We start from the raw sequence: 27,184 nt of genomic DNA, 5'->3' as shown, positions 1-27,184 counted from the left end.
TGTGTGAGAGAAGATTTCAGTTATGAGTGTGAAAGCGTTTACAATTACGTGCGGGATAGAAAAATTCAAACTTGGTCGCGTAAATGAGAGGGTTTCAGTTGTGTGAGTGAATGTACTGTATGTCCGCGTGTCAGTCAGATACCTCGGCACTCAGTCTTGGTTGCAGTGGACTGGAATCCCACAGGACATCGACACATGTACGACCCGGGAGTGTTCACGCACTCCCCGTGCACGCAAGGGCTTCTCTCACATTCGTCTTCATCTGCGCCGTGCACATCAGTGTCACAAAACCTTTTCACAATCACCTCCCTTCTCTCGAACCCGCCTTGACTGACCGATGCACACGTTCCTCCCGTCCAAAGTGAAGCCCATGTTGCACTCGCAGCGGTAATTGACGCCCGGCAAGGGGATGCATCGGCCGTTCGGGCAGAGGTTGCGATAGGCCTGGCAAATGTTGGTGATATTCTGGGTTTGGATGATGACTGGACCTGACAAAAATGGACGGGTGGATGGATTAATCCTTGCTACCTAACCGCACGCTGTAGTGCATTCTTACAGAGTGGGGGACAACAAACTGCTGCTGGACATCTTCGAATATTTAGTTTGATTTAAAACAAAAGAAATGGCGTGACACCATTCAATGTTTTAACTTTTTGGGGCTGAGACATGGTTTTAATTTATCATTAGAATTCACAGCAGGCTATAAAAATGTTCACCAGCCGCAGATGGAGTTTGGACACCTCTGGCGTTGAACGGCCTAAATCATATCTAATTCGGGTAAGAATGTCTGGAAAAACAGGCTAGAAAAAAATATGTGCAGCTTAGGGAGGAAAAAAAAAGTTGTTTTTGAATGAATGTTTTTCATTTTTATCCCCCAAATTTTATTTGAAAAGGTACCAACCTGGCTTATTTCAAAGTGTAAACAAGCAAATACAGAATTTTGGTAGTGTACCTGGCGGAGGTTGTATCGGTAGTTGTCCTGGAAACTCGCCTGGAAATGGGCCTTGACCGGGGGTTCGACCCGGGATAATATCCGGGTACTGACCCGGTGTCCGGCCCGGAATCGGTCCTGGGCCCTGGCCAGGGGTACGGCCCGGGACGTATGGGTAGATGCCTGGAAATTCTGGGCCCCCGGGTCCGCGTCCAGGTCCCCCGCCGATAATATCGGGTAACTGGACGCACAGTTTCTGGTACTCTTCTAAAGTAAGATGGAAGTCCAGGCTGAGCTGAGCATCGAGACACGAAGACACATGAAAGGGAGACATTTTTGCGCTTCATCCTACCTGCTCCGCGAGTGGGGCACATTTCCGGGGCGGAGCCGTCGGACCAGCACCGCCCGCTATCGCAGCAGCATTGCATTTTTGTCAAGGGCTGTGAATTTTGGTTGGCGCAGCGCCCGTTCAGCAGGCTGGCGAAACAGAAACCGCTACGAGCGTCTGCGGGAAACCACACGGAGCAATTTCAGCGGCAGCGATGGGACACGCCGTGTGTCGTCAGCACGGTGAGGAAACAAGACAAAATCAAAAAAATGTTTCATATTTTCCATCCTTTTGCGAGATGGAGTCCACTGTCAACAGTTCCTGGCACTGGAGATTTGAATGACTAACGCCGAGGTTCTAGTTAACATAAATATATCATTTTTTTCTTTCACGCCCAGACCCGACAGTCTTCATGTGGTGAGGTTTGACTCAAGAACATGTGCCTGATCCAAACGTAGGAATCAAACCAAAATGTGTGGCGTAACGGGAGAGACAGCCTCAGCCATTCCCCCCAACAAAACATCCTCTCATGGGGGAGTAGCGTGAACGTCTGTTTTCATACTACGTATATATTTGTGTGTGCGCGTGGGTGTGTGTGCATTTTTTTTGGACCGCTCTAACCCAAATTCCTCTGGTTGTGTTTTGGGTCAAAGTGAGGTAAACGTGAAATCGTTAGATTTATATTGTGATTATTGACTTTATATGTAGAGGTAAGTTGTTCCAAAATAAATGTTTAAAATCAAACTTTTATAAACATTACAAGCATATGTCCATCCATCCATTTTATTTGCCGCTTATCCTGACGAGGGTCGCGGGGAGCGCTGGACTCTTATCCCAGCTGTCAACGGGCAGTCGGCGGGGTAGACCCTGAACTGGTTGCCAGCCAATCGCAGGGCACATGGAGACAAACACCCGCACTTACAATCACACCTAGGGGCAATTTAGAGTGTCCAATTGATGTTGCGTCTTTTTGGGATGTTGGAGGAAACCGGAGCCGCCACATGCAAATGTTCTAAGTTACATACAAGTGAGCTGTAATGGTAAATTTTTATCTCTCCCTTTGTTTTTCTGGCTTTGGTTTTGATTTTTTCATTAATTGTAAGACATTCGATTTTATTTCATGCTTTAAGAATCATTTATTTTACTTCATACCATGCATACCACAAGAGGAAGTTTGTGAACCACTAGTGGTACTAAAACCACACATTGAGAATAACTAAATAATTAAAAAGGATATATTGACCGGCGGCACAGTGGATCAGCTGGTAAAGCGTTGCCCTCACAGTTTTGAGGTCCCTGGTTCAATCCCAGACCCGCCTGTGAAGAGTTTGCATGTTCTCCCCGTGCCTGCCTGGGTTTTCTCCTGGCACTCCGGTTTCCTCCCACATCCCAAAAACATGCAACATGAATTGGACAATCTAAATTGCCCCTCGGCGTGATTGTGAGTGCAACTGTTTGTCTCAAGGTGCCGTGCGATTGGCTGGCTGGTTCAGGGTGTACCCCACCTCTTGCCCGTTGACAGCTGGGATAAGAGTCCAGCGCTCCCCGCGACCCTCGTGAGGATAAGCGGCAAAGATAATGGCTGGATGGATGGAATATATAGACCGACAAGGACGCATTTACCCTCACATTCACAATGTGAGGGTGGAGTGATCCTGGAGAAAGTCCAAGCAATCATAAGGGGAAGATGCAAAACTGTTCACATGAGCCCGGATTTTTAAACCCCAACTAACCATTGACTTACTAAACTACATTGTGTCATATGCACAAACCTCTTTAAAGGATAATGCATTTCCTGCTACACTCATGTGAAAAAATATTATTTTTTCCTCTCACCTGAAAGAAAATACTGTATGCACTGTAGACTACAGAGGGGGGGGGAGGGGGGGGTGTCTGGATCACACAAGAATTTTAAAAGTCGGTCACCTCTTGCAGCTACAACACCAGTTACAAAAGTTCCCACTCATCTGGGAAAGCTTTCTACAAGATGGCGCACAGTCACGCTGGAACAGTGAAAGGCATTTCCCCAAAAGAGTTGAAAGCGCAGAATTGTGTGACTGTTTTGCTAAGATGAAAAATCAAGATTGATTTAATGCTGAATAATTAATTGATCAATGGGTGCGCCCCGATGCTTACAAGGCAGCCCATTGTTGAGGAAGTAGGGGAAAAAAAATGTTGACCTAAATTCTACCAGCTGGAAGCTTGAACCAACATTCTTTCTCCAGCAAAAATAGACAACAAGAGAGATTTTGTGGAAACAAAATGATTCCCTCAAGCTGTTTTTCTCATGTCATTTCTGGTTTCACCCCAAAACTACAACTCGGCTTCGACCACATGCTAGGTTAATTGCGCCCGGGGCCTGACAAACGGACTCACCTATGCACCTGGAGCCGTCCACTGAGACGAAGTATCCCTGAGGACATTTGCAGAAGTAGCTGCCGGCGGTGTTTGAGCATTCGCCAACGCCACAGATACCAGGAATGTTGGAACACTCATCAAGATCTAAGCACAGAAGAGTGATTTTCTTTTTTTTTCACAGTCCTTTTCTGTTTGTTGCAACTAAAAAACTGGAATGTAATCATAACCACGGATGAAAGGGATTCAAATGGAAACTTTAATCTCTGACAGAGTGACCCAAACATGTATTTGGCAAGAGGACACTAAATAATGGGGCCTGTGTTGCTGCTCCTCTTTTTGCACATAACTGGACACAATATACTGTGACACAGAAATATTTTAACCCATATATTACACTGTACAGACATTTTCCAAGAATTATTTTCGGGCATAAGATTGCCCAAACTGCATTTTACTGTATGAACGCCGCAAAGTGCTGAATGCCTTTCCCTAGATTCCTGCCTGGAGTTAAATTTGGTCTACAACTTGTCATATTTGTGTCTTAATGAACTCTTCCCACACACTACTGGTCAGTCATAACGCAGGAGACATTGATTTACTAAAAGTTTTGCTTTGGTGCTTATCCATTACAAAAACAATTTAGCATTCTCGCCGTGAGTGAAGTTTCCTCCAAACTACATGTGGATGTAATATTCTGATGGTTCGGCTTCACTGATGCGAACCGAATCTTTCAAGCACATTCAGAGCTACGAAAACGGAGTTTGGATCAAAGAACTGGAAGAATGGATGAGTCTTTGGTTTAAGTGCGCATATTTCAAGGCTCGCGTGAGACAAAAACTTATGTGTGGTCCCTTCTCACGAAGCAATCATCAGCTCACCACTGCAGGCATAAACTTAACCACAACTTCACAAATAGTATACATTCACATTGTACATGAAATTTGAAATTCAAGACACTTTTGCTGCACCACAGGTGTCGGAGTCATACCTTCGCATTTCTGTGAGATCTCATTGAATTTGTGCCCAGCTGGACATTTACATTCAAAGGATCCCACCGTGTTGACGCAGTTTCCTCCCTGACAGATGCCAGGGATTGCCTGGCACTCGTCCACATCTGTACAAACACAACACATTTGATCAAGAATGGTCACTCTCGCATGAACTGTACACAGACAGTCTACACAATATAGGTACACGGATTAATTTCCAGTCTTAAAAAGGGATAAAAGTACTACAATGCTCAAGAAGGATCGTTCAGTCTGGTTCAGATTCTTCTGGGGTGACAAAGGAAATGAAGGAAAACTCGATGGGAACGTTTCCCACTGGGAGAACAAAGACTGAAGCCAAGTCGGTGCAGGAAGAGGTAGAAAGAGAGACATTGGGCCTCTTCAAATTCAGTTTTTTTCCAATGAACTTTGAGGAAATGTGGCTTAGGAAAAGTGCCTCGATGGAGCCTTTCACGCACCTTGGGCAAAGTCTACTCCTGATCAGCTTTTATGAAAGGAGGTACAGAATTTGTTACCCACAATCGTTTATGGAAGCAATGTCTTCGACAAGTTTACCGACTCTTTGCGAAGACTGTCGAGACTTTTGCCGTAGAGACCTTTGTCAGCAATATTTGCCAATTGCCATTGCGTGATTAGGTTGGCGAGGAAGCGTGAAGATCCTTTTCATCTCACCTTGACTCAGGAACGTTTTCCATAAAGGTTGAGGAAAGACTGCCTCACAGTGACGAGATCTGACTTTCTGAAGACGCCCAATGCGCAATATCTTAACAGTTCAATTCTGTCTTGTAGATTTGGTTGTATTCTGTCCTGATGTAGTACATCATTCTGAGAACTGTTTCTGATACTTTGCTGAGCTTATTCCGCTTTATTCGAGAGCCAACACAGTACAAAAACTTCAAGGTATGTCGGAGTGCAATTCTACGCCATTACAAATTGCGACCACAATATCCTTCCATGGATTTTATGAACGATACTGTTCGGGGTTAAGGACGTTGGCTAGATGACTTACACCCTTAACAGCTCACCAATCACAAGGTAGAGACAGACAGACAAACATTCGGACAATTTAGAGCCTTCAATTACTGTACTCTAAAATGCTTATTTTTGGACGGTAAAGCCCAAGTACCCCGGGACTATCTGACACAAGCACACGTGGAAACATTAATGCTACAAAGAAAGGCCCAAGCATGAACTCAAACTGGCAAACCAAAAAAATCTTTGCAAAGTCACGGTGTGATCCAGCATTCATCTGATTGTGAAAGTGTTCGTTGATGGAATAAAATTGTATGAAACACAATAGGACCATGTGGGCTTCTGAGATGCTTAGAAATAAACGTTGATGGGCCCCCCCACATTTTTTCATATTATTAGTTTTTAGTGTGTAACTGCTCTGGTTTGGCGGACTTCATTGCAGGTTTCATTGCAGGTTTGGGACCTGATGCTGTTTAAGAGCAGTCCAAGTTGCCTTGGGTCCTGGCTCAGGCACTCATCTCCTGTGGAGGTTGCGATGTTGTTGGGTCTGGAGAAGGCCGCCAGGCCAAGGGACGCCGTTCCAGAAATGAGCTCTCCCACATAGCACCGCCATTGACCCGTGTTACTGACTCTGACAGTCCCAGCACAGCAGGGGACGGTGGGCATTCCATACACATGTGGGAGGCATTGCCACCCTCCCCAATTTAACCCAATTAGAACTAATCCTCTGAAGAGGGGAAGTGGGTAGAGACAAGGGGTGACAGACGGATGGGGTGAAGGCAGACGAGAAGGGTAATAAAATACTGTAAAAGGGTCGGACAAGAGCGGCGTTGGACTTTTCTCGCAAAACTCAAACAAGACAGAAAAAGAGATCTAGGCGCAGACTTTACCTTGGCATGCTCCTGTGCGGTGGTTTGGTATGAAGCCTCTCCGGCATGGGTGAGGCTGGGCTGGGCACATTTCACAAGGGTGACCCCATGCCCGTCCCACTGTGGCACAACACAGAGTCTTTGTGCACACAATACCGGTGAGCTGGCCTTGACACATCTGGTTGTTCACTGAAGCGAAGCAAGGACCCGTCCGATAGTCTGTGAGGGCAAAACAAGGGTGTAAATCCAGTAAAATGATGGAAAATTGTCGAGCAAAAAGACCTCTGCAATGATCATTACAAAATGGATATCATCTGCCGTGTACATTGGAGCGCCATTTAGTCACTGCCACATTAGCATGCCGCGCAAAAAGACTGCCGTGGTGAAATAATTGAATTCCTCGCTCTGCTCCTTGGTCTGGTTTTGCACTTTGGTGGAAAAGGGGTAAAAAGTTGCCAACACCACTGTAATTATTGGAAATTTTATTGGTTTTTTTGTCAAGACTACGCTGATGCAAACTACATTTTAGTTCCCGATTGAGAGCCAATCTTTGATTTCATAAACTCCACGTCGTCCCTCCCTCCCTTTTGTATTCTAATAAATTCCCACGAACACTCATGGAATGCTTGCGACTGAAAATCCTCAGAATTTTGCAATCGTGCTCTGCATTAATATCCAGTGGTTTCTTTATCGGACTATGTGCCACACCAATGCAAGGTTATGTACTTACTAAATGAAACAAAAATCCAATGTAGAGTAAAAATACAAAGCAGGAGTCCAATCCTTCCGCAAATATTATTAACAAAGTGAATAATATTTAATAGAATCAACGTTTACAGGAAGAATATTGAAATTATACTATATATGATGAAAGTGGTTCACTCAAGTATGTGTAATGTGTGTAAAGCAGATACGAAGAGAGTCTGGAAAATGTTTTTAACAGTAGTGCGCTTGGCTACAATTACTTGTACTAACACTCCCATCGGAAAATATTAGAGCCGTGGGACAAATAATTTTATTTTTGCTGAAGACTGAAAATAAATTGTGTTTGACATCAAGATTCAAAAATCTAATAAATTAAAGTTGATTTATTATCATTACACTTTTAGGAATAGCCAGTCTAGGGAAAAGGGGACTAGGTCCACATCCCAAAGGCTAAAGACTGACTGACAACACGTGTTTATGCAGCTCGGTAGGTGATTTCCACCACTAAATAGCTTTTTATTAAATATGAACATTTGTTATCTCCCTTCCAAAATGTGTTGAAAAGCTCATTCCCTTAATCCCAAAGTGCGCATTCATTTATCCGCACACACCGCTCTCTCCCCAAAGAGCAATCGTCGACTTGCAAACCCACTTTGGACCGAACGGTATCAAACAATGTCATCAAACGAAAGGTTTCGTAGATGGTGGAACACAGCGAGGAGCAGCGCGAAAGAAAGTGTACCGAGGGAGCGGGGGTGGATCTTGTCCCTCTATAAAGAATCTAAAAAAAAAATAAAATGAAAAAATCACTTCCACATTTCACAGCAGACAACAGACAGGGAGAGAAAAGACGCAGACAAGTTCCAAACAGTGCAGTTGTTTCAAACAAACGGGACATTGTGCATTCCCGGTGTGGACCAGGGCCCGGCCCAAGCCCCGTCACGTGCACCGCAGTCTCTGTCTCTGGCAGCGACTCTGTGTGAACCAGAACTGGGTCATCTCTCCTTCTCCCCGCCTTCCTCCCACCCTCATGCTCAGTCTCTACTGCGCATGTTTGACGTATGTTTGCCATTGTTCAACGACTGCCTCCTCCCAACCACAAGAGGAAACGATACATGTACAAATGTACGAGTATTAATTGCTTAATTGTTGTAAAAAAAAAAAAATACAAAAATATTAAAAAAAAGCCTTTCTGAAATGGAGAAGATGGTAGTGAGCCGGAAATAATTCCGAAAAAAGGTCAATATATGGCGGGACGGTGGAGCAGCTGGAAAGCGTCAGCCTCACAGTTTTGAGTTCCCAGGTTCAATCCCAGACCCGCCTGTGTGGAATTTGCATGTTCTTCCCGTGGCTGCGTGGGTTACTCCGGTTTCCTCTCACATCCCAAAAACACGCAACATTAATAGGACACTCTAAATTGCCCCTAGGTGTGATTGTGAGTGCGACTGTTTGTCTCGATGGGCCCAGCGATTGGCTCGCGACCAGTTCAGGGTGTAGCCCGCCTCCTGCCCGGTGACAGCTGGGTTAGGCTCCGGCACTCCCCGCGACCCTTGTGAGGATAAGTGGCTAATAAAATGGATGGATAGATGGGTCTGAGCTGCTTCTCCTCACAAGGGTTGCGGGAGTGCTGAAGCCACTGCCAGCTATCTTGGTGAAGGAGGCGGGTTACACCCTGAAGTGGGTACCAGCCAATTGCAGGGCGCACAGAAACCATTCACACTCACAATCACACCTATAGGCAATTTGGAGTCTCTAATAATGTTAATGTTTTTGGAATGTGGGAGGAAAATCAACACAGACACGAGGCGAAAATGCAAACTCCACGCAGCCGGGGTATGGACTTGAACCCCCGGACCGCAGAACTGTTTTTAAAAATGCAATAAAAATTAAAGATAGAATGTTATAACTTGCTTCTCCCCTACATAATTGGACATGCTGGACAAGAGTACCTGCATCGGTTTTCTCCAGGTACTTCGATTTCTTCCCACATCTCATAAACATGCAGAGTGGATCACGTGATAACTTGAAATTGCCTGTAGGTGTGAACGCGGGTGCGAACGCTTGTCTGTTTGTCTGTCTCCGTGTGCCCCGTGATTGGCTGGGAACCAGTTCAGGGTGTACACCGCCTCCTGCCCGAAGACAATCGGGGTTGGCTCCACCACTAGAGCGACCCTTGTGAGGCTAAGCGGCTCAGAAAATGTATGGATGGATGTACAAGATGTTTCATGATAAACTGTGAATAAAACTGTAATGTATCCACCAATCCATTCATTTTCCATACAACTTATCCTCATTAGGGTTACAGATGATGAGCTGCGGCTAGTTTTAGCTTGTCTACAGATGAGGAGTGTCGACTTTTTGCATTATTAGCAGCGTTTTCTATATTATTACGAGTGTTACTGGGGCAAAACAAAAGCACAAGAGTAAATGCTGAGATGAACGGAGAGGCTGAAATTTGGAGGGGAAAAGTGTTGGTGTCATTTCATCTGTCCCCTCTCCCTATGAAGTGTGTGCAGCTGGGGTGGGGGATCCACCCATGGCCTGTTCAGCTGGGAGTGGCCGCACATATTCGCACGCACACACACACACACACACCACACACACACACACACACACACACACACACAGTCGATCTCATCTGTAGTTTAGCCAACGGTTAGCTCAAAACAGACCAGAACCTACAAGAATGCTGCTCTCTTTGTTTCGCTGCTCTACTTTTGGAAAATTATTTCTAAACTATTTGGAAAATGGCTCACACGCTCCCACAACACAACTGTTTGGTAAACACGGTACATGTGTTGTTGAAACGGGGGGTTATTGCGAACTCAAGGCAATCCGTTTAATGTGCGCACAAGTCCAGATTCCAGATATTTCGAACACAATAGAAATATCTGCCTACCCCGAGGACGGCTGCGATTAATGCACAACAACAACAACCTTTGCCAGGCAGGAAGTGGGTCCAAAATGTTCCTTGGATAAATTCCAAATGGGACCTAGACATAAGAGCAACTATTCTGTAGCCACTCTTTGTTAACGTCATTGACTATGCTTACATGTATGCGTGATTTGTTGTCTATAAACACCTCAGCCAAAACTTATCTCATCGCATTAAATTGAATGGTTGTTAATGTGGTTGGAGCGGTGGATGATGTACTGCACCACACTGAACTTTTTCAAACATTTTGGTAACTTTGTTTACAATATCTCCAAAAGTGAGTACAGTAATCCCCTCCACCCACCCACCACCCACACCAAGGGTTACTTACGTTCCAGACCGATTTAGTAATACCCTTTTGAAATACACCCCAAGCATGTTTTCATAGCATTTATGGCACTTAAATCTTGTTGCCTTTAAAAACACTGTTAAAAAAAATTCATCTAACATATTGAGAGAGCAACGGCAATTGGATATTTCATAAAAATATAGTAAAAAGTGTAGAAAAAATAAGTAGCAATTGCAATACATGTTGTGAAATTACAGGATACCCCTCCCAACTGTTGCAAAATTTACATTTGATCTTTTCATAGGACAACACTGATGAAATGACAATTGCTCAAATGTAGTCGGTAAAAGCTTGTACACCGATGTTAGTTTACTGTCCTCTCAAAGTGACTCAATGTCTAAACCGCCGGCAACAAAAGTGAGAACACCCTTTCATAAAATTGTTACAAATGGCCCAAAAGTTTCAACATATTTGTTGACATTGTAGCATAATTTGCCATCAAAACATTTCACAAAATATATAGAAAACATTGACAACATATATTCATTTTTGTGGGAAAATTGTAGGGTGTAAAAAATATTTACATTCAGACTTCAATACCAACCAGTAGCTATTTGTGTTATTTGTTTTTTAACACGGAGAGGTTTGTCTTTCCCCCGATATTTTCATTGGGATGCAACAGATAATAAGAATCCTATGATGCATAGAAATATTTTGCATGACTGACGTGCTGCTTCATTTAATCTCAAACCGTCAGCGCCAACCCGAGTGATCGCAAACGCTTGGAAATGCTCGTTTTCGCCCATTGAGCGCATGTGATCGTCAGCCTCACGCGCGGCTCCGGCCGATCGCACATTCCAGCCTCAATCAAATTTAGGGGCAACATAGAAAATGTTGATAAACCAGCCGGTATTCTTGGTCGACTGAGATGTGTCTGGCGCTCCAGTCGCTCAGTCACGTTGTAGGAGATACTTTTCACATCCCGAGCTGACGACAGCTTCTGGTTAGGTCGCGTGTGCGTGGTTGTGTGCTAGCTAATAGGATAAGATCTACTTGTAATGGGACACAGCTCTGTTTCAAACATTTAAATCGCGTGGGGAAACATCTTTATGGTTGACTGTACGCGAACTTCATTCATTCAGTCGTCAAGGAAATGCCTGTGAAAGTGACTTCGATGTAGCCAAAACACAAACAGATCAATCGGCCTGTTTTTGTCCGGAAAGACAAAATGCAACATGAACTCATTGGAAAAAAAATAAAGATTAAGTCACAGTTTGATAAATGTTTAGTCTACAAAATTTGAGAAAATCTCAGCACACCCCCCCTTGAGGCTAGTTATATAATGTTAGCAACAATAAAACCTAACTCCAACCAACTTAATTTTGTCAGCCATTTAACGGGTAAGTCACCACGGTAGCTCAAATTGAACAGTGTCTTGTTTCACTTCAATTAAAACTGACCACAAAACATAAAATTGTTCCGAATACACCAGCACAAAGTAAATGTGTTTTTCGATAGCCACATTTAATATTGTGCTGACGGTGACATCATTGTAACTTCCTTACAATGGCCTTTTGTAAATAGCTTTGCAAATGTGGCTCTTTTCTTTCCTTTCTTTGTGCCCGCATTGTGTGTGTCGTCGTGATGCGGTCAGTCGCTATGCGGGTGTTTCCATTTCATGAAACCATAACTGCTGCACGGTGAATAACGACTTCCAATCGTTGCCAGGAGTTCCCTGGTGACTTACCTGTGCGTAAGATGCCTGCTTTTTTCTTTTTGCTAATTAATCCAGAAAAGATATCTATTTCTATGAGCCACAACAGCCTTCATTTTCTTGTGCGATTCATCCATGCCACATTACTGCCTGAAGTGGGACTGCGCTTACGCTTCAGGAAATCGAGAACTTCATCTTGTGTTCACAGTTGGCGGTGAAAGATATGTAGACGGCATGCGCAAAGGTGCTGGGTAGCACAGCGAGGTCCACCTTTGTGAGCATCGTAAAGAGGCCACAAACATTTTCCGCTACCAAGCGCGTTGTGAGGAGAACCGCAGCGTGAGCAGGTCTGGTTGCTGGAGACCCCTTGAGGAGGCGACAAGCAATCACCGTCAACCGGTGGGCTGTTGGAAAGACAGACTGTGGCCGAGGAGGGAGATGCTTCATAATACGCAGAATCAGTGACGACAGCCTCGAAAGCTCCATGCGATGGAGACACGACACGGAGAAGGAGCTGGGGAGATGATACCTCATCCAGGTCCAGTGGGTGGCACAGTTAAAATCCTGGTCAGACAAGGAGACAGCCATTCAAGTCTCTCTTGTGGTGGAAGAAGAAGTGCTTCAAATTCAATTCTCCAACCACAACAACCGTCCAATTTTTGGACTGTAGAGGTAGCCCTGCAGCAGCGCTTCGGTCATCCCACAGGCGCGAACGACTCAAGGGACAAGCTGCTCATCGGGCAACAAAAAGGAGGCAGGAGCTTGGGTGCGGACCTCCAACTTCAAGCAAAGGAAGCCTACAGCACCTTCGACACCGCGGCTCAAGAGGAACTGACCCCGCAAGCATTCATCCAGGTTATCCAACCAGAGGGGGTACAGTTCCATAGACACTGAGAAGAGTGCATCAAGCACATTGCGGCTGAACAGAAAGACACTTTCCAGGGAAGACAGCAAAATTGTCCAGCAAAATTAGCCGAGAGCAACGATGACGAGGCCATGCATCCCCAAGAAATCCACAAATGCGTGTCGAATCAGCGCTGCGGTTGGGTCACTGAGGTCAGGCACATAGACGCTCCCTCGACTGCAACATTAATGGTTAACCGTGCCGAGCCCCGGGGGGCATCGGGTGCACCATTTCGCTGAGCCACCTTGAAACACTTCGGGGATTGACAGACGGATGGAAATGGAAACCCCACAAGTACCACATTGCCACTGTCACAAGGTGACAATTCAAGCTGCGGGGGTTGGGGGGCTTTCTGTCTTCCAGCTCGAGTGTAGTAGCTCTTTTTCTATTGGCTGATGTGAAAAAGGCCCACTTTGGTTACCCACAGAGAGCCAAATAGACGCTCCAGGTCTGTGTGGGTAAGTTTTCTATGGACCTCAACAGTGAGGTTTCCGCCTTTTCCCAGGTCACAGACAAAAAATAACCTCATGGTGTTGTGTTAGATGTCTTCGTAGGTGAACCGGATGTTTCCATCCACTGAATTGAGGTGTTCAGTTAACAAAGATACTTTGCTGGCTTTAATCTTAACATACGCCGTTGATGTACCTGAAATGGGTGCTGGGCTTATTTCCTTTAAAGGAGTCCAGTACTTCCATTTCTCTTCATCAGCCTTAGAAGTATGTATCAAAGTAGTATCCCAATGCATTAATCAGTACCCAAGAAATAGCGCTCAGTTTCTAAAAGTTTGGTGAGTACAACATGAACCCCTTTTGTGTGGTATGCCTTGATTATTGTTTATTTGGTTTGGCTTAATCATTAAACAATACCAAATAAACAACAATAACTGGTTAATAAACTGTAATCAAAACCACGCCAAAAATATTTTGCAATAAATTAGCCCAAATTACATTGTAAGTTTTTGTACGATGATTAATTTAATCGATGGAAGGATTGATCTTCTTTTCCTTTTGGCTTGTCCTGTTAGGGGTCGCCACAGCGTGTCATCTTTTTCCATCTAAGCCCATCTCGCGCATCTTCTTCTCTAACACGCACTGTCCTCATGTCCTCCCTCAAAACATCCATCAAACTTTTCTTTGGTCTTCCTCCCAGTCTTTTGCCTGGCAGCTCCATCCTCCAGCTCCCTTCATCTTAGCGGAGACTCTTCTGTCACATAGAACACCAGACACCTTCCGCCAACTGTTCCACCCCGCTAGGACCCGTTTCTTCACTTCCTTAGCACACTGTCCATTGCTCTGTATAGTTGACCCCAAGTATTTGAAGTCGTCCACCCTCGTTATCTCTTCTCCCTGTAGCCTCACTCTTCCCCCTCCACTTTACTCATTCACGGACATATATTTTGTTTTACTCCGGCTAACCGTCATTCCTCTCCTTTCCAGCAGAATACAGTACAGAGGTTTAGTTTTTAGTGTTTTTTTTTCCCTCCCAATTTCCTTTTTTTCCAAGACAAGGCGTCTTGGTGGAAGGGCAGACACTTAAAGGGACAGACAGGGAACAGAACCAAATTCATTCAGTATGTGGAAAACATTTTCTCACAGGAATGTGTCAAATATTTGGTCGGGTCACGGCATACTTTACATTAACAGAGCAACGGAAAACTCAAGTTCAAGTGATCGGACTCTTCTGAGCAGGGAATTAGGCCTTCTACGATAGCCTAACAGAAGCTTAGTCCGACAGCAGTCCCAGAAAGGACCGCTCGGCTCGTTTACAAACGATGGTAGTCTTTAGGCTACATCTACAATGACAAAGATGAAGGCAGTTCATTTATTCCTCTCTCCGAAATTGTCAAATTAACCAAGTCTACATTTTCACAGCGTCTATATTTGAATATATGTGATGTGGCTGATGAAATGTAGATTACAGCTGTCATGAGGTTTTCTCAACTTTGTATCTTGTTTTGAGCTGACACTTCACATATTCAAACTATGAAGGAAGAAAAGACATCCCGTACCATTCCCTAAAACGAGAATCATTTGCTCGAGGCAACCGGAATACAGTATTTAGTCAATCATCTCCATAATTAAATGGTATGTAAAAGGGTTTGTTGACTAGAAGAAGCGGCTTTGGCTTTAACAACCCAGAACATTTGATGTCACGTAATATCCTGTTTGTCCAAAAGTAAGGTACTGTACTAAACAATTTATGCATCTTTATGAATGTAACGAGCACTGAACCTAACCACTTCAAAACTGTAACCAAAAGTGAACTATTATTTCACGCACATAACACTGTCCGAGTATCTTTTTCGGGGCACAAATTAGTATTTTGTTGCCGCAAATGAACATTTTGTGCTCAAGTTCTATGTACAATGGACACAAAAAAAAAAAAACCAGACCCCCTGTGTCATATTTTGGGCTGCGAAAACATTATGTTCTGTGACATGTAATGAGCCAACAGCATACCGATCGGAGACACATTAGTTACACACACGTACGCACAAAGTACACGGTGAAATGAGTTACATAGTAAGTAAGTACCGCGATATGCACCATTTGCACCAAGGTTTTTGCACTCCTCTCCTAGGATGTTACACTAATAGAGAGATAATATCACATTTAGAAATAGTCCAGTTCTGATTCCCTTTTGGCCCTATAAACTGGGAATAACTTCACGATTGTTGTCATGTGACCTGAGAGAGAATGTGCCTTACATTCTGAATTATCATTGAATACAAAAAACGTGTCTGTAGACCTCACCATTGGAGAAATCATAAGACTGTACCACGTCGCTAAGCTTCCACACAGGAAAGGAATAGAAAGCAAAATGCCTCGCGTCAAAGTGTGCTTCAGTCGATGAGGCCTGCCGCTAACCCATCCGGCTAGCGGATAGCGTTGAACTAGTTTTGGGTTGAAGAAAACAGAAACCAGAAACCAGAGGACAGATCGTCCACCAGACATCTCTGAGAGGCCCCTAAAATCTGGACTCATTAAACGTGACGACACTAATTACAACCTCTGCTGACAATCCAAATATTAGCTTTACGAGGTCAACTCTTTGACCTTTACCGGCCATCAGTGCAGCAGATGTCCGGCACGTCGGCTGACACGTTTGACTTTAAAGATGTCGCACAGGCTTGTGTGCTTTGGCGTGTTCACAACCGCGGGAGGTTGGGAGGACTTGGGCGAACGAAGCGCAAACACTTACAAAGATGTTGGATTGTAGTGAGATGTTAGAAGAAAAAAGAAATTCAACACCAGGATCTCACTTGGGTTGTGAACCGTGTAGCCAAGATAAGTAGCGTTCGTTACCTCGCTCGCACTGTGCCCCGGTGAAGCCGTAGGTACACACGCATCTGTTGGGAGCCACACACCTTCCTCCGTTTTGGCAGCCATTTTCACATACCGCTGTACGAAAAAAGACGAGGGTTAAGTTGTGCTGACGTAATACTCGGTATTATGTCATCCTTTAGTGAGTTTAGATATCTACAAATTACTACAAATTATTGAAAATGCTAAAATACCCACCGTAATTTCCGCCCTAAAAGCCGCGACTTTTTTCACACGCTTTCAACCTTTCGGTTTATGCGGTGATGCGGCTAATTGGTGAAATTTTTTTTCTAACGGCCGCAAGGGGGCACTCGAGCGAAAAAGGTAAGAATGAGACCGGTGGAATATATGTGCCGAGGAAGAGACTTTTACCTCCCTGTTAGCACCGTGCTAGCGTTGCTGCTGTGTTACTGGCGTGTCTCAGTGATATTTACCGGTAAGTTATATTTTAACGCGCCCTGTTAAGAGTTAGCGCGGCGCTAGCGTTAGTGCTAGCTTTAGTGCGGCGCTAGCATTAGCACTCGCGTAAAACTCTTTCCGTGTACCGTCTTTGTAAATATCTCGTGTTTCAATGCGGTTTTTAATGTGGCCACTTGAGGCTTTTACACAGCCGTGGCTTATGTATGTACCAAATGGTATTTCCTTTACAAATGTACTGGGTGAGGCTTGTAACCACATCCAGGTATTACGGTAAATATAATTTGCTAGTGAACTATAGGCCATCTGGGAGATATAGTTCCCGTTAAGAGTATAAATGGGTGAAGACATTCAGCCAACATTGTAACGGGGTTAACGAAGGGCTTCAATTTGCATTTTCAGATTACTTTGCGTGATATGGTAGTCGTGGAACATCCACTAAGTTGCGTAACAGTGTGATGACTTGAAATCAAGTGGACACATTGTCCAAGTGGCTCCGTGAAAGTGAAAGAATGGTGTGTTACTTTGTTGCTACTTCTGAAGATAGTCGGGCAAAAACGCAACACAATCAGTGCTACTTACGTTGACCGCAGTGGTTTCCCACGTAGCCTTTCTGACAGAGGCATTGGTCCTCGGCGCACGACCCCCCGTTCAGGCAGCGGATGTTACAGTGCTGGACTGCGAGCGGAACGCCACAGCACATGTCAAAGTGATATCCTAAAAACATCCTTCACGAGATCTAAACATAGCTAAAGGTCACTGAACTATCCTGACAACAAGTAGCATGACCTCACATTTAATCCAATCTCCATTCGATCGATTGCTACACAAGCAACAGTTTTTTCGTTTTTTGCAGGTTTTTACAGTGTACAGCTAGCAATGAGCTCGACAGAGTGACACAGACGTGATCTGTGCGAGCAAGTCGTCTCCTTTTCATTTACTCTAAGTGGTGGGATGCAATGTCTTCCCTTTCTTGACAGTGAGAGAGTCGCAACAAGTGCCGAAGAATACGGTAAAGCGTCGGTTCTCGAACGTCCCCGTTTTCGAACAAATCGGTTTTCGGACGAAAATTTCGAGATTTTTTTGCTTGTTTACGAACGAAAATCGGTACTCGAACGCCCCGACAAAACCCGGAAATAACATATTGCGCCCGGCCAGACCAGCTGACCCACGACGCGCTTTGTTGTGAATTCCCACGCCGCCGAAAAAAACCCAGAAATAACATAATGAGCGTGGCGCAAGCAGCTGACCCACCCACGACGCGTTTCCTTGTTGTCAATTCGAATGCCCCCGGAAATAAAAAAAAAAAGGTAAAAGACAACCAGCGCACTTTTGTATTTCTGTATAACGCAGCCTTTGTACACAGACGTGTCCCGGTAGCAACTGTTGTTTTTCTTCTTATCGAGGACGACCGTATTAACCCGCAATCATGGCTCCAAAGAAGGCAAGTTGCTTGTTTAAAGTTATTCTGCACTTTTGTCAATAAAAAAAAAGTTTACAAGGCTGGTGGCCGAGTCGCTACAGATACGGCAATGCACTCACAGCCGAGCGTACTCTACTACTAAAGCATACAGTTTTAGCAAAGAATAAATATATTTCTTAAATTATTTAATTATATAAAGTATTGAAACCATACATGTATTTCTACTATGCAGTTTATTATCAGGAAAAGCTAAAAAATGCTTTAAAAAGCCACATTTTTTTAGTCTTGGAACGCATTATTTCTTTTTCCATTCATTGTAATAGGAAATATCGATTCGGTTTTCGGACAAATCACTTTTCGAACCGTTTTCTAGAATGGATTTTAGTCGAGAACTGAGGCATGACTGTACTTTGAAAGTCTGTTTTAACGTGTTTAAAGCACCTCTCAATATTGCATTTCTCCACCTATCAGGGTGGATCTGGAACACATCCCCACCAATAAAAAGGGGTTCTTGCATAAACTAGTTCTTAGTTCAAAATATACCAACAACAAGCCCTAGGATCCGATTTGCTGTCTCGAATTAAGAAATGGGCACTTTTAACCCACCTGATTTGGATCCACAGGATGTGGCGATTTGGCCGTTGGGGCAGGTGCACATGTTGGGTCTGGAACAGAAACCATCTCCGCAGCTACTGCGACATATGGCTGCAAAGAGCAACGTGACACACCTTCAAAACATACAGTGCATGTTCCATTTCAGGAAGTCTTCATTGTGCGTGAGAGCGAGCGTAAATGATGCGTCCGCGGAAGGTTTTGCGTTTCACTCGCGGAGGGTGGAGCAATGATCTCAACCTCATCAACCCTCAAAATCTCAAAGCGGCTCCGGTACAAAATCTTTCGTGAACCCTAATCACGGTCACGTTATATAGCAGGCGCCACATGTTGCCGAGCCGCTCTCTTTTCTCTTTTTGTCAACCTGCCGTAAAAAGTGCAGCAATCGCGCAGTGTTTTTAGTTGCTGCTGGCTATTTTCTTTTTCGGTCCTCGCCTCCCTTTCCCACAGCCTGTTGTTGGCTTTTGCCGCGCGGCCTCGGCTCTGGTCAGGTAGAGTCCAGCCACTGACCCCTACTCCGTGAACCCCACTGCTAAACAATGTCATTAGAGGCGTGACACGCATCCTGGCAAGCGGCCGGCCCGCCGGACCGCAATCGTATGAGGCGACGGCCTCTCAGAGCTTCCTGTCTGCAGAGGGAGGGGGAAAAGAACAGAAACTATAAAAAGAAACATCCAAAAGAATGTCGTGGAAATGAAGCAGAATTAAAAATTTCCACTCACTTGAGGTCATGTTGTCTGCTGGCGCTTTATTAAGAGGATTTGCCTTTCCTTTGTAAACATCATTATCCACTCTCCGAATAAGTGGGATGTCGCAACTATCGGACAACGCTTCCTCCTTTGCTTATTTGTACAGTGACGCGACCTCTTGGGAAGCGAGGCCTTCTCTTTTGGCCAAAGCACTATTACAACTTAATTACATTTACAACCCATAACTAATATTTGTTCCATGAAACTGTGCTCAAAGTTCATTAGCTTCATTTCGTAGCGAAGTACATGTAGGTGGATGGTGAGCACTTTCCAGTCGTCTGATTAGTTGGGAAGAGCAAAACGCATTTGTAATGATCTCCACGGATTGATACATTTAATAACCGGCATCTCTTGTGAGGTTGGTTTATTTCATTTACCGTAATTTCTCGAGTATAATGCGTCCTCAAGTATAATGCGCACCCCCAAAGTTGACCTAAAATAAAATCAGGAGAACCCTTCTACCAATGTACAATGCGCACCACCAATTTGCTGCCACCCATATGCTCATAACATTGGGAATTATCTGTATTTATATTTTGTTAGGTTTGTAATTGCGTCGTTTTTCAAACCGCCCGTACAACAATCGTTAATAATAGTCATTGCACATGTGCTGATGTGGCCGTAATATAATATGGGGACAGGCACAGGACAGGCTTGTCCTGGTCCCTGGAATTGTCAGAACAAAATCCCTAAACTAATTAAAAGAAATCCTCAATGATGGCATAACATTTTAATAATACTGTTGATAACACAGATTACAGTCTTAAATAAATATTTAATAGTTTGACGTAAACATTTTTTTGCATGAAATATTTGTGCATAAAACGTTTCTGCACAGTGCAGTTTATCCTCTACATGACTTCAAAAGCAACATCTGGCTCATCTCCAATCTGAAAAAATATCCATCGTAGCGACCTTTGGTGACTTGGTCCAGTTCTGCTGCCTCCTGAATTCATGAACAGTGATCCTATTTTTGCTCTTTAGTGCAGTAGCAACAAACACGCTACGCTAGAGTTCAGGTTGGGGGTGCACATCACCATCATAAATATAAATGTGTAACATAAGACATCGAATATCATATCGAAATGTATAGGTATACCTTTTTTTTAAACCACTCTATGTACCTGTATACAACTATACAATGAGATTGTCTTTATTTGTCATCCATACCTAAATATAATGCGCTCTATTAACTTTTTGAAAATATCTTTGGAAAAATGTGCGCATTATTTTCAAGAAATTACGGTAATTAATACATTTTTTTGCCATGTTATTAGGTGAAAATTTATTCTGGATTACTAGATGATGTAATCGGCACGGTCGTCTGTTGTTTTACTGGATTTTTGTATAGTGTTGGTGGTTTTCTATAATGGAGAAGTCATACTGGTTGTATAAAGAGGTGGATTATGGATTACACAACATAAACTGAGGAGTCACCAATGAAGTGATGAGAATTTCATTGACCAACATAAAATTCTGCCATCAAAAACCCTGATATGGCCCGTCAATGTTTTTTTTTTTTTTTTTGAGGGGATGATACTTACGAACAATGCACTGGTTTCCCCCGGTCAGAGTCTTCCAGCCCGGGCAGCAGTAGGCGTTGTTCCTAGACCCGCACACGTTGGGTCTGTGGAGACACAACGCGACAAATTCAACAACGTGCGGCGCAACATGAAGCCCTTTATCAAAAATGGACTCATTTGGGTGCGTCAGCGGCAATTCTGTGGCAACTGGTTATAGCGTTGGCCTGACAGTTCTGACGACTTGGATTCAAATACCAGCCCCACCTGTGTGGAGTTTGCATGTTTTCCCCGTGGTTTTCTCCGGGCACTCCGGTTTCCTCCCACATCCCAAAAACGTGCATTAATTGGGGACTCTAAATTGTCCCTAGGTGTGATTGTGAGTGTGTCTCTATGTGCCCTGTGATTGGCTGGCAACCAGTCCAGGGTGTAGCCCAGATCCCCCCTGCCATCCTTGTGAGGATAAGCGGCTCAGAAAATTAATGGGTGTCTCAAAATAAAGACAAAATGTGAAACATTGTATGAATGTCGGAGTAAATACATGTCCGAGGAACTAGGTGAATATGATTAATTAGCCTTCATGGTCAAAAATACTGTATGATTCCTCTCATCAACAATTGAATTTAAAATCAAATTCACAAAGACGCTAATTACACTTTAGCTGAAGAGAAGATTGATAAGTAGTCCAGAGCAATTTTTCTGGATGTACCATAAAAAACAAAATAAAACGGTAACTTTGTTAGTTTTTAGATCATTTGAGCAAAATTTGGCTGCTGTGCTGTCCAGTTCTTGAGGATACTGTATGGACCCACAACCTAATGAGATACAATACGTGAGCAGCGCGGTTTTGCTTGACACCGTCAATACCGTGTTCTAACCACATTTATGTTTGTGGTCGCACTTTGAACTGCATCACACTGACAGCTCATTTTACTTTTACTTTTAACGACACTTGCCAAAAGATTCAAACACCATCTCAGCTGTGGCGCAACAACCGCAATTTTAAGATGTGCTCCATAAAACTGTGCACACACTGGCCTGGCCTTTGGAATCAGGAGTGCTGCCTTGAGATATGAGCAGCCCGATTAACATTTTTTAAATATAGAAGTCCTTTCGGCTCATTAGCCTTGCGAAATGCCCACTAGCTTAATGCTAACATACAATGAAAAACGCCATTGACGTGCTAATGGATAACAATCCTGGTTTTACAACCCATTAAACAACATATACTGTATTTTAAAATAAATAAAAGAATACACATGTAAGGTAGCAAATGTAACAATATACTTATCCTCTACGAAAAATGACTAATATTACGGCAACATATGAAGACATTCACACGAGTACTAGTGGTACTATTCTTCTTCAGTGGTTTGCGTGATTGTACTATACTGCCTCCAGCTGGTCAAGACGGGGAACAACAGAAGGACCAGCACATGAATTGAATTGCAGCATTCAATCATGATGCGCTGTTTAATTCTTTGTTTTGATGACTTATTTTTTTTTTAGTCTTTTGTCATTTTATTAGAGAAATACTGATTTTCAACTGCTCCAAATGGAGCTTACTAGCAGAGTTGTGCGTTGTTGTAAGATGTTTTTGCATAATATTGATAACTTATATCAGTGGTCCTCGAACCTTTTACTTAAAGTATCACCCAAGATATTACTTAGCTTGCCAAGTACCACCATCCTGACCAATATTACATGTAACTGGTGTTGTAGTCCAAAATGTGAATGAAAAACAAGACAGAAGCAAGTAAAAAATACACTGAATACTTTTGTAACCCATTGCAACTTTTTGCGTGGTTTAGTCCTGACACTACACCTACAAGTAGGGGGAAAAATCTGTAGTTCATCATCCATCCATCCATTTTCTTTGCTGCTTATCCTCACAAGGGTCGCGGGGAGTGCTGGAGTCTATCCCAGCTGTCAACGGGCATCCTGAAATGGTTGCCAGCCAATCGCAGGGCACATCGAGACAAATGGCCGCACTCACAATCACACCTACGGGCAATTTTAGAGTGTCCAATTAATGCCGCATGTTTTTTGGGATGTGGGAGGAAACCGGAGTGCCCACCCGGAGAAAACCCACGCAGGCACGGGGAGAACATGCAAACTGCACACAGGCGGGGCCGGGATGGAACCCGTGTCCTCAGAACTGTGAGGCCAACGCATTATCAGCTGATCCACCGTGCCGATCCACTTCGGTAATCACAATTTCATAAACTTGCTTTTTAAAGCGGCGAATGAACTCAGGCGAATCCCCTCTGAAGGCCCTTCAATGGTTCTCATCGCGACGCCGCGCTAAAGGTAGCCGGCGAAACCTTGTTGACCGCGCATGAAGTCATGAAAAAAAATAATAATGATGCACCGACGCAAACATTTCCTGTTGATGTCACTGCCTGAGCCATCTTGCCCCCAACAGGTGCGTTTCTGCGTGCGCCCCGCGTACGCGAGACTCCAGCCCGCGCTGACCCCGCGGGTCACTGGATGTAACGCCGACCAGATCCGTGAGGTAATTGCTGAGGATGTCAGAAACATTCTTCCGCCGCTAAGTCAGCCTGACACAGCACGCAGCCTCTTCCTCAGCGCAGATGTTCACATAAACGGACCGAAAGCGCGTCAAATAAAAATGTCTACTGTGTGACCTTCATCAGCTGTTTGCTGTCATCACCGCGCACAGATGTTCTGTTTAGGATGGGGGGGCTTTGTTCCTCTTGTCTTGCTTGCTTTTATTCTCTAACACATATGCGCACGCAGAACCGCACTTCCACTCCATCGGAGACCAAACTGAGTACAGCTGCAAATGCAATTTATCCACATTTCTTTTCTCCCCCCCCCCCTTTCTTTCTTCTTCCTTTCGCCCGAAACGGGATTAGGTTGTTTCTCTCGCTCTCTCCGTCTCTCGCTCGTTCCCTGCCACAGCCACACACGACCAATGGCCTCCTTTGTTTGGATGTAATTTATTATTGCAGGCAGCAGGAATGTGATCCCCTTGCCAGTATTTAATTGCTAAGCTTTGCTCCAAACTTCCCCATCACGGACAATCTTACTCATCTCGGGGCAGTCCTGCGTTGTTGTTATTATTATTAAAACATGCGCGCACATATTCGCTGACCTTCAGGCCTCGTAAAGAATCGGGATATGCGTGTGTGTGTGTGTGTGTACAGTGTTCCCCCGCGGTTGCCGTCAATCGTGAAAATCCGGCGACGCCCCCGCTAAAAGGGTTCATAATTGCCTAAAGATGGCGCAAAGTGGCGGCAAAGCACTTAGTTTTGGCAAAAATGAAGTGCCTCGCTTCACTTCCACGTAGCTCTTTGTCAAACAGAGGTCGGGGAGTGTAGGAAGCTACATTTCCACTTTTCCCCGAGTAACTTTTTGGAATAATTTACATGTCGGGGTAGTTGTTATGCAAAATACTTTTTACTTTGCTACTTTTACTCCGGGCGGTACGGTGGCTCAGCTGGCAAAGCGTTGGCCTAACAGTTCTGAGGACCAAGGTTTGATCCCGGCCCCGCCTGTGCGGAGTTTGCATGTTCTCCACCGTGCCTGCATGGATTTTCTCCGGGTACTCCGCTTTCCTCCCACATCCCAAAAACACGCAACATTAATTGGACACTCTAAATTGCCCCGAGGTGTGTTTGTCTCCATGTGCCCTGCGATTGGCTGGCAACCAGTTCAGGGTGTGCCCCGCCTCCTGCCCGTTGACAGCCGGGATAGGCTCCAGCACTCCCCGCGACCCTCGTGAGGATAAGCGGAAAATAAAATGGATGGACTTTTACTCCGTTACATTGAGTATTTTTATCTACCTCCAATTTATTTATTTTTTTTTTTTCAATGAGACTTATGTCACATGTCAAACTCGAGGCCCGGGGGCCAGCTCTGGCCCGCTGCATGATTTTATGTGGCCCACGAAGCCTAAATTTACTCCATCAATTTCCGTGATTCTTGTGAAAATCTGTACCGAAATTTCAAATTGTCATACATCATAAACGATAAAGCATTTTTGTGTTACCACACGTGAATAGCTTAAAAAAAAAAAACACACATGACCGTTGATTTCAGATCCCAAAACTAGTTCACAGATTGATGATGTAAATATGATGAGATGATTAAATATTTTTGTTCCACAGTCATAACGGCACTATAAGGTAAACCGGAACAACAACGTGGCGCTGCGAGAAAAATGAATTTACTAATTAAGCGGAGTCAGTCGATCACATGACCGTACAGCCACTGCACCGCTGCCCCAACCTAGAAGCAACATTTTCAAAGTATCATTTCTGTGAAACATGGTCGAAAATATAGAATTGGCCACCAGATCGCCTCCTGAGTGAGGATAAGCGGAACAGAAAAGAACACCCGGGTCATGTGTGTCATCCTGAAAAATGTCCTCGAGCTCCACTTGGAATTGAACAATTTAAGCGACAATTTCATTTCATGTATTGTCTTTTTTTTTTGTGATGTTGTTGAGCAATGTCTGAATTTGCACTTTGTTATTTTAATACTTTTTGCACATTTTGTCCATTTTGCATGCATGTTCTGAAGGTAGTTACTCTTAAGTTACTCGATACTACAATACTCTTTCCACCAAGTGCATGGATGACTACTTTTTCTACTTTTACCCGAGTCGTACTATTTCAGCTCTTTCTTACTCGAGTAACATTTTTGGGCGACTGCGACCGCATCTGCTTGGCACCAGGATGCCGCGCGATGCTGCCAAAGTACTTTTGCTGTGAGTAGGAGTACATAAGTTGTATGCACGTGTGAGTTTTTCAGCAAATATGGGAGCATGAGGGGGAGTCAGAAAGTGAATTTATGGATGCCAAACTGCGACTATGCAGGGTTCACTCTGACAGCAAAATATCAAACATAATATGAGACGTCAGTTTGTCGAGTCCAAACTATTTGAAAAGAAAAGAAGAAAGAAGTGAAAGTTGGGAAATAAAAAAAAAAAAAAATCAAGACTGCCCTGCCCATATGGCTCTCATGGCTGAAGGATTATCATAGTCACATTACCCTCTGAGCACGTCCGTCCCTCCCCTCCTTTTGGCTCGGCCGGTCCTGGAGTCGGTGGTTCTGACCTCTCCGGTCTCCGGAACCTCCGCGGCCTCTCCGAGCGGGACGCAGAGGGACAGCAGGGCCACCAGAGCCAGCTGCAGTAGCCGCCCTCCTCCTCCTCCGCGCTTACTGTCCGGCATATCCACTCGTCAAGTGTGCAATGTCCGCTACGAGACGTGCAACTCGTGTGCAGGCTGGAGTCAAAGCTGCAAAAACAATAAGAGAGCAGAGCGAGTGGGGGGGGGGGAGACGTGGACGTGGGGGGCGGGGGGTGGTAAAGAGGGACAGGATCGTTTAAGGGCAAAAAAACGACTCCACCGCACTCAGTTGAAAACATCTGGTGTGTCGTGATTAGTCATATTTTAAAGTCGCTCTTGGTTAGAGAGTCACCCCCAAAAAATATATCTATTTTTTTAAAAACTAAAAAATGACATAAGCGCACATTACATTACCTTGTCTCCAGGAGATGGAGGTTGTTCAAGTTGTTCAAGTTTGCACACTGGTGTGATGATGATGATGATGATGAGAAAAGTTGAGCGGAAGCTTCCGAGGAGCGCTCGCGAAGAGATGCGCACGGTCACGCGTGGATTCGGGCCGTGCGCATCCAGCTGCGTGACGAGCCGCCGCGAGAGATCGTTGAGACGAGCTGATGCATTCCGCGCGAGGAGAGGGGAGCTCGAGTCACTGGCTCTCTCCCTTCCTTACTCGGCTCTTTCCTCATCCCCTTGCAAAAAAAAAAAAAAAAAAAATAATAAAAAAATCCCCTTCAGAGTCTCAGCAGCCCACCCACACCCACCCATACCGCTCTCGCGAGACTTGAAATATTAGTGCCAAAAATCGCACGTTTTTTTTTTTTTTTTTTAACTATCTAGAGGTTGCAAAAGTACTTACACTTTAATTAACTCCCCCCAAAAATACACCAAAATACAAATAGCTTAAAACACCTTAGTGTATTATCACAATCTCCATCCATCCATTTTCTTCGCTCCCGCTTATCCTCACGAGGGTCGCGGGAGTGCTGGAGCGTATCTCAGCTGTCACTGGGCAGGAGGCGGGGTACACACTGA

General features: G+C 44.4%; 1 protein-coding gene across 1 annotated transcript in view; it reads right to left on the bottom strand.

The window, feature by feature from the left end:
* fbn1 (fibrillin 1) overlaps nt 1–26,824 on the bottom strand; it is an 80,285-nt gene extending 53,461 nt beyond the window's left edge. Inside the window, exons 1-13 of the mRNA XM_061813781.1 lie at nt 26,570–26,824; nt 26,076–26,323; nt 21,081–21,163; nt 18,782–18,880; nt 17,335–17,430; nt 16,318–16,413; nt 6,487–6,684; nt 4,606–4,731; nt 3,636–3,761; nt 1,284–1,436; nt 953–1,198; nt 336–488; nt 143–262 (exon numbers count right to left, since the gene is read on the bottom strand). Of these exons, the coding sequence (XP_061669765.1) occupies nt 143–262; nt 336–488; nt 953–1,198; nt 1,284–1,436; nt 3,636–3,761; nt 4,606–4,731; nt 6,487–6,684; nt 16,318–16,413; nt 17,335–17,430; nt 18,782–18,880; nt 21,081–21,163; nt 26,076–26,257 (1,678 nt within the window). The 5' untranslated portion in view covers nt 26,258–26,323; nt 26,570–26,824. The remainder of the gene's footprint in view (nt 1–142; nt 263–335; nt 489–952; nt 1,199–1,283; nt 1,437–3,635; nt 3,762–4,605; nt 4,732–6,486; nt 6,685–16,317; nt 16,414–17,334; nt 17,431–18,781; nt 18,881–21,080; nt 21,164–26,075; nt 26,324–26,569) is intronic.
* Nucleotides 26,825–27,184: the final 360 nt, after the last annotated feature.

Source organism: Syngnathoides biaculeatus, chromosome 3 (genome assembly GCF_019802595.1).
Source record: "Syngnathoides biaculeatus isolate LvHL_M chromosome 3, ASM1980259v1, whole genome shotgun sequence".
Taxonomy (NCBI): Eukaryota; Metazoa; Chordata; class Actinopteri; order Syngnathiformes; family Syngnathidae; genus Syngnathoides; species Syngnathoides biaculeatus.
Note: the sequence above shows the minus strand (reverse complement) of the source record. Positions and strands in the feature narration are given on the sequence as shown.